This window comes from Aegilops tauschii, chromosome 3 (assembly GCF_002575655.3).
Source record: "Aegilops tauschii subsp. strangulata cultivar AL8/78 chromosome 3, Aet v6.0, whole genome shotgun sequence".
NCBI lineage: Eukaryota > Viridiplantae > Streptophyta > Magnoliopsida > Poales > Poaceae > Aegilops > Aegilops tauschii.
This window is the reverse complement of record NC_053037.3, coordinates 8038941-8046825: the sequence shown is the minus strand read 5'-3', so window position 1 is coordinate 8046825 and position 7885 is coordinate 8038941. Positions and strand designations below refer to the sequence as shown.

General features: G+C 46.4%; 1 protein-coding gene across 1 annotated transcript; it reads left to right on the top strand.

The window, feature by feature from the left end:
* The first annotated feature begins 1723 nt into the window (after positions 1-1723).
* Positions 1724-6033, top strand: LOC109754902 (eudesmanediol synthase-like). Its single transcript, XM_073509794.1, has 8 exons — positions 1724-1798; positions 2016-2307; positions 2400-2596; positions 2663-2781; positions 2951-3169; positions 3372-3507; positions 5210-5464; positions 5666-6033. Exons 1-8 carry the CDS (start codon positions 1724-1726, stop codon positions 5957-5959), a joined length of 1587 nt encoding a protein of 528 aa, XP_073365895.1. The 3' UTR covers positions 5960-6033.
* Positions 6034-7885: the final 1852 nt, after the last annotated feature.

The following is a 7885-nucleotide window of genomic DNA, read 5'->3' as shown; positions in this document are numbered from 1 at the left end:
CATTCGATCAAACGATCTAGGGTTTCCCCCGAAGCTAGCAGATAGAAGTGTGGAGCTTCTCCACGGCAATGCTTTCAGGAAGGGGACGACACAAAAGAGCGCCGCCATCGCCAGCCTTGGCTACTAGCCGAGAGCCAGGTTTTCACCCGGATCTACTCGACGAACCTCCATCTAGCAACGTATGCACACACCACCATCAATCTCTGCCGCTGTGCAGCGCGCAGGCCGCGCCGGCCAGATCAGATCTGACTGGAGGCCATAGAACGCGTGCCGTCGACTTGTCCACCAGGCCCTCCATGCCACCACCGCCGATCCCAAACCAGATGGCGCGCCGTCACATCACCGGTCGCCGCCACTGACTGCAGGCACCGTGGCCACAAGAACAAGGTCGACCGCCGCGCCCGCAGCCCACGCCGCCGCCCGTGGTCAGGCCGCTGGCCGCGCCCTCGCCGCGCCTCCACACGTTTTGGGGCCCCACAACAACCCCTACGACGCGGGAGAGAGGGAATACCCCGCCACCGCCGTCGGACCTCGGGCTTAGGCCGACCGTTTCCCCCGACGGCGGCGGAGGGAGGGGAGAAGGGAGCTCGCGCCCCCGGCGGCTAGGGTTTGGGCGCCGCTTGAGTCGCCCTAGCGGGGACGACGCATATACAGTTACTTCTATGAACGCACGCACGCACACCCTATCCCTATGAGCACCTCCAAAAGACTGAGCCGGTACATCATCCTATGATTGACGAAGTTGACACAAACATCTTCGTAGTTGACGGAACATCTCCTCCCACTGAACGCACATCGCCGAAAAGCTTGAAAAAAATCTAGAAAAAAGAGCACAAGTGTCAAGTCTAGGACCTGATCTCTAGTGGGCCGGGGGTACCACTGTCTTCCTAACCATCCAACGATATATTGGTTCGCTGTTCGCGGACAGTTGGTCTGACGGAGGTCATGCAACGATATCCCTCATTTTCGGATTATGGATTTTGATTGATAGTTATCCAGGCGGGCTGAGAGGAAAGAGATGAGTGGGAGACATGGGTTGGGGGGAGATACAGTCCAATTGCCAGTGGGTCGGGCGGACCGTCCGGACTCATCTATAGCTCCCCTGATTTGAGGACGGTACCTGGGATGTGAGACATTCAGATCAGTCCGTGGACGTTTGATAGCGTCGAAGGCTTGAAACTGTTCGGAATGTCCGATCAACATATTTAGAGGTGTTTTGGTGATGCCCTTACACAACTTGAAGAACCATAACATTATTGTTTGATGAAGTAGTTAAATTATTATTTTTTTTGAAAGGGACGAAGTGGTTAACGAGTTTGCAAAGAAGGAAAAAGTTGATTCACCACTACTCTATACATAGAATTTTTTTAATGGAAAAACTTTCAATCTGTTCATCTTCAATCATGACAGTACAACGAACATAAAAAATACAAAAACGAACATAAAAAAAATACACTCAGATCCGTACACCATCTAGCGACCACTACAAACACTGAAGCGAGCCGAAAACGCGCCGCCGTCATTGTCCCTCCATCGCCGGAGCAGGGCAAAACTTGAAGGTACCATGGACCTTTTTTCACGTCCCTACCAGTTTCTGGGTCTATAAATATACATAGCTAGAGATCTGTATGCAGCACAAGTTTTATAGCTTTTCCAGAAATTTGCCACGCATCACCATTGATCAGATTTGGACGCAACAAGTGCTGCTGCGGCCGCTGTGGAGATGGACGCCGGCGCTGCCTTCGCCCCGTCGGTGTGGGGCGACTTCTTCGTTACCTACGTCCCTCCTCCCACACAGGTATGCCATGCCATGCACTCCTTCCTATCTGCACATCTAGTCTAGCTTGCCAATTTTATTTACCACGCATATACATACTATATGCAAAATCAAGCTAAAGCTTGGGTGCGAGATTACAGAAGTTTACGATGATGGCAGTATGCATTTGGCGTACGTGATTGTATATATGTTTGGGCGTGAGTACGGAGTACCTGAAATCCTGAATATGTACACGCAGAGATCGGAGGAGTGGATCAGGGAGAGAGCAGAGCAGCTGAAGAGGCTAGTGCACAGGATGTTCTTCTTGGAGGACGGCGAGGCCGTCGTCGGCGTGGCCAAGGCGGTGGCACTGGTTGACACGCTCGAACGGCTCGGCCTCGACAGCCTCTTCCGCGACGACATTGCAGTGGCCATTAGCCATGCCCACCTTGCCGGTGAGGAGTGGCCGGAGTATGTAGGCTACGATGATCTCCACGTCGCCGCCACTCGGTTCCGCCTGCTCAGGCAGCACGGTATCTGGGTGTCTACAGGTAGTTACATACAGCAACACGCTAACACACAAACTACTGTATTTTTAGGAGCGTTAACAAGTAACAAGTGCCGACTCTAAATCAACATGCAGGTGTGTTGGACAAGTTCAGAGATGGCACGGGCAGTTTCAGCGCAAGCCTGAGCAGCGACCCAAGAGCTCTGCTGAGCTTGTACCACGCTGCTCACATGGCGGTACCGGGCGAAGCTACTCTAGACGACGCCATCGCTTTTGCACGTCGCCACCTCGAGACCATGAATGGTGAGCTCCAGTCACCGGTGGCGGAGCAGGTCGCCCGCGCCCTCGACCACCCACTCCCACGGTTCACCAGGCTGCTGGAGACCATGCGTTAGTAGCGTTACCTCCCCGAGTACGCGCAGGAGGAGACGCACGATGGCACGCTGTTGGAGCTCGCTAGGCTCAAGTCTCACATCATGAGGTCCATTCACCTCAGGGAGCTCAAGGCCCTGTCCTTGTAAGTCCATAAGATTTTCCATTCCATTTGGAATTTTTCTTGACGATCAGTCCTAGAGTTGTGGTTTTCGTTAAAATCCCGTAGAGTGGTGTGATTTTGTGTTACCTCAGCACAAAAAGTTGTGTATTTCTGAAAATTTTCTCTTCTTTAAATCTCTATTACGCTGTAGGTGGTGGAGGGATGTTTACAACGCCGTGAATCTGAAGTACTGTCGGGACCGTATGGTGGAGGTCTACCTCTGGAGCTGCGGAATGATCCCGGAAGAGGAGCACTCACGCGCACGCTTGCTATTCGCCAAGACGTTTGGAATCGTGTCATTTCTGGATGATACTTTTGACGTCCACGCCACCATTGAGGAGTGCCATAGTCTTAATGAAGCATTTCAGAGGTATGTACGTAGAGCACTTCATTTATTTTTGAAGTTGCTCTGAAGGATCTACTATTAGTTGTTCAAAGCAGGGCGAAAGCCTTTTGAGGTAAACATGAGGTGCTCATTTTGTTTCTTAGAAATATAAAGCATATTTCCAAGCTTCAGTTTTGAGCTTCTATAGTTCAATCTTTATTAAACACATGTATATCTTTGTCTCTAGATGGGATGAAAGTGCGGTTTCTGCTCTACCCGAATACCTGTGCATGCTATACATCAAAACCCTAAGCAACTTCAAGGAATTTGAGGATCTTTTGGAGCCACAAGAGAAATACCGCATGTCTTACGCTAAAAAGGCGGTAAGTAGTACTTATTGTACATATACATATGCAGGTTTTAATTTGTTTTTGAGAAAATTCCACCCTCCCCATCGAGTCTAATAATTCGTTCAACTTATTCTTTATTTATTTTTATCAAACTTAACCTTCTCGTGTACATCTTCTAGTTCACTTTAGACCCCACCCGAATGGTCCATGCTCCCTTTGTCTCTATTAATTTCACTATTTTGTCATCCTGAGCACTTATATACTCCATCTGAAAAATTCTTGCCATGTTTTACCCAGTGAAAAAAATAGCGCCGAACTTAAAATATGCTATTAGCAATGCTATATCACACTATATCGTGCTATTGACGAGACATTGATTGTATACTGATTTATATAGCGAGCCATTGCTCAACACACTATGGCATGCTATTAGCGGAGATATAACGGACACGGATTTTTGGCTCTAGGGATAGCATGCTCCCTAATAAATAGTAAAATCAAAATAAATAGTAAATATTTTTTCAAAATTCTGATATTTTTTATAGATGCTCATGTTAGTGTACCAAGTGTGCTTTACAATTTTCATGCCATACGGGATAGCAGTGCTTCGTCGGCGAAAAAACAAAATTAAGTGTAACATTAGGAGATAACATTTGTTGTTTGACTTGTTTTTTTTTTTTGCACATGCCAAAATGCTGAAGTCTTCCCTTGAAAATTTGCAGGTAGCATTTAGATGTGACAATGAACACATCTATTTTTTTTTCAATTTTTTTGACATTTGTAAAATCCATTTTTGGCATGCAGGAGCATGTGCTCCCTTGAGCCAAATTGAATATCCGAGATATATAACACACTATATTTACAGTGGTTTTACCCCTTGTGATATCGTGATGGCAAATGAATTTGCAAACAGCCAGACGTCTATACTAGTTTGGGACATGCCCCAATTATGTCACATGCCCCTCAATTTTCATCATTCTTTGAAATTTAGTCAAAATTCACCAAATTCTATGAAATCGTGTCAGTTCTGCTGAATAGGTGCAGCTAGCTAGACTCACTTTTCTTGTGCCATATGGGGTACATCCCTAGACCCTAGTGATACTCGTCAGGGACAAGTTCACAACTAAAGGGTACAATAATACACTGTTTTTTTTGCGGGTACAATAATACACTGTTGTACTCAATAATACACTAAAGGGTACAATAATACACTGTCGGTCAGCAATAATTGTGAAATTTCACAACTAGGGGGTAAGAAGTAAATTTACTCTAAAATTATCAACGTTGTACTCCCTCCTGTTCAAAAGTAAGTAATATTTTAGGCATCCATTCCACGGAAACGTTTAAGGAGGACAGCATCATTTTAAGTATTCAGATTGAAAACTTTAAAACTGTGTATTTGCCTCCAAAAGTTATCCAAAATATTTTATTCACAAACTGTTGTAAAAGTAAGTAGTCAAAGAGTTAGATGGTGTTTGGTTCTCTAGTCCTAGGACTTTTTCTAGTCTCTAGGACTTTTTGAAAAAGACTCTCAAGGAGGTGCTTCTAAGGACTTTTAGCAAAAAGTCATAAAAAAGTCCCACCCTGTTTGGTTTGCTAGGGACTTTTCTAGTCCCAACATAAAAAAGTCCCTGAAACCAAACACCCCCTTATATCTCAGAATACAATAAACGTCACTTATTTCAGCAGAGTTCCGGCTAACGGCTTGTTTTTGTCTTGTACATTGTGCATGCAGTACCAACTACAGTCAGAATACTATATGCAGGAGGCTCAATGGACCAATGACAAGTACGAGCCGAGCTTTGAGGAACACGTAGAGTTGTCTGGCATGTCCACGGGCCTACCTATGCTTAACCTCATGGCCCTCATGGGTTATGATGGCACCATCGCAACCCAGGAGGTGTTCGAGTGGATGAGCGTGCCCGTCCCCGACGCGGTCCGAGCCGGTGCACTGATCGGCCGCTTCCTCAATGATATATCCTCATACAAGGTATATTTCCCCCCGAAAAGAGTGGAGCATCCTCGGCCTCTGCACACAGCCACAAAATTGCATTCGTCCTTACTGAAAAAGGAAATTTCATTTATGAGATTAACCGCGTCCGTGTGTAGACCAATATATACGCGTTCATGCAGAGGCCGGGGGTGATCGTTTTTTTTTTTAATATGTGGATCAATATATGCGCGTATGCAGTTGGGGAAGAACAAGAAGGACGTGGGTAGCACCGTGGAGTGCTACAAGCTGGAGAAGGGGTCGACCGGGGAGGAGGCCGTGGCGGCGATCGCCGCCATGAACGAGCACATGTGGAGGGTTCTGAACCAGACGTACATGGAGGTAGACCGCGCGCTGCTGCCTGCAGCACAGCTGGTGGTGAGCATAGCCAGGACGTGTGAGGTCATCTACCTACGCGGCAGGGACGGCTACACCTTTGGCAGCCATGCCAAGGACCTTGTCAAGGCACTCTTCCTCGACCCTATCCCCCTTTAGATTGGATCGACGCAGCGTATACATACACATAAATAAACGTGCTACTGGTCAAGTTAGGACATACTGCAATGAGCTCTACGTATCCGCTGTGTATTTACTACAATGGAGCACAATAATACACTGTTGCTGGCCGAGGGAGAAATTCTGCTCCAAGATGTATATGCTTGGTAGCTGGCAGAGCAATTCTGTAATCCTAAAACTTTATAACTTTTGTGTATGTTTTCAATAAAATAAATCTGGGTAGATGTCTCTATTTCCTCTTAGTTACTGATATTGTACATATTTGTGTATCAAAGACGAAACAAAATACTTAGCATTCCGTGGCGAGCAAGTCCAATCACTGTGTAGAGCTCACATTGTCTCAGTCTTATGCATGCATTCTATGATATATACTCCATCCGTCCCAAATTATTTGTATCTAACACTACGTCTCAGTCTTATATATGCTCACATTGTTTTCTAGATACGAATGTATCTGACACTACGTGTCTAGATACATCCTTATTTAGACAAATCTAAAACAAGTAATTTGGGACCGAGGTACCACTAATAGAAAACTGGGCTTTGGTCACAGGGCAATATTCACATTAGTCCTGGTTCAGTCACGAACCGGGACTAATGTGAGCATTGGTCCCGGTTCGTGCGGCCAGGGGCCTGCCGGGCCTCGTGGGGGCATTGGTCCCAGTTCGTCCGGACCCTTTGGTCCCGGTTGGTGGGACAAACCGGGACCAATGGGCCACGCTCCTGGCCCACCACCCTTTAGTCCCGGTTCATACCACAAACCGGGACTAAAGGGCTGGTCCTAGTTACGGCCAGTGTTTAGTCCCACCTCGCCAACCGAAGGGCGCTCACACCAGTTTATAAGCCCGTCCCTCTCTGCCTTGTTGAGCTCCTCTCAAAGTGAAAATAGACGCCCTTATACAGGGAATTTGACCTAAATTCATAGTAAATTTCTTTGAATTTCATAGAAATTTATTATGAATTTAGGTTGAATTTTCTCTATAGGCGCATCTATGTTCATTTTTTATAGTAAATAAAAATAAATAAACCTTAATAAAATAAAATAAAATAAACTATAGTAACTAAAATAAATAAACCTTAATAAATTAAATAAAAATAGCAGCAGTAAAATAAATAAAAATAGCAGCAGTAAAATAAATAAAAATAAAATAATTAAAGTAAAATACATAAGTAATTAGAAATAAAATAAATAAGTTTTTTGTTGTAAGTAGAAACAAAACAAAACAAATAAAGCAAAAGAGAAAACAAAAAACAGAGAAAAAATTTATGCCACCTACTGGGCCACCACGGCCTGAATACGACTTGAAACCCATCCGTGGGCCAGGATTCAGGCCCGCAGAAGGCCCGGTAGGCCCCACAGGCAAAGAGAACGGTTAGGCCCGAAAGCCTGCAGTTGAGAGGAGCTTAAGAGGGTGGGCGCAGCAGCGCTTATAAACCACTCTCGAGCCCTCTCAACTAGTGAGGTGGGACTAAACTTTTGACGCGGGGCAGCACAAGGCCTTTGGTCCCGTTTGGTGCCATCAACCGGGACTAAAGGGGGCATTGGTCCCGGTTCGTGGCACCAACCGGGACCAAAGGCCTTTAGTCCCGGTTGGTGCCACGAACCGGGACCAAATAGTTCCCTATATATACCCCATCGCCACAGCAGAGCACTTCACAGTGCTCTGTTTTTTCTGGCCAGCGAGGGGAGGGCATTTGGGTGCTCTAGCTCACCTCCTATGCACATGAGGTGTTCGATGAAATGTCTGAGCCACACTAGTTATTCTTTCTCCTCTCGAAACTCGACCTCCGAGCTCCATTTTCCTCGAGATTTGTCTAGGTTTAGCGGTCCGTCACGTCCCGTCCCCGTCTTCACCGCCGTCGATCGCCCGCGCCGATCTCGTCGCCAACACCACCGTGGTGAGC

Excerpts from the sequence above, each read along its gene's own strand:
- LOC109754902 (XM_073509794.1), top strand. The coding sequence starts at position 1,724 with ATGGACGCCGGCGCTGCCTTCGCCCCGTCGGTGTGGGGCGACTTCTTC. Across the intron at positions 2,597-2,662 it reads AGTCACCGGTGGCGGAGCAG|CGTTACCTCCCCGAGTACGC; the intron begins GTCGCCCGCGCC and ends ATGCGTTAGTAG. Across the intron at positions 3,508-5,209 it reads TGTCTTACGCTAAAAAGGCG|TACCAACTACAGTCAGAATA; the intron begins GTAAGTAGTACT and ends TTGTGCATGCAG.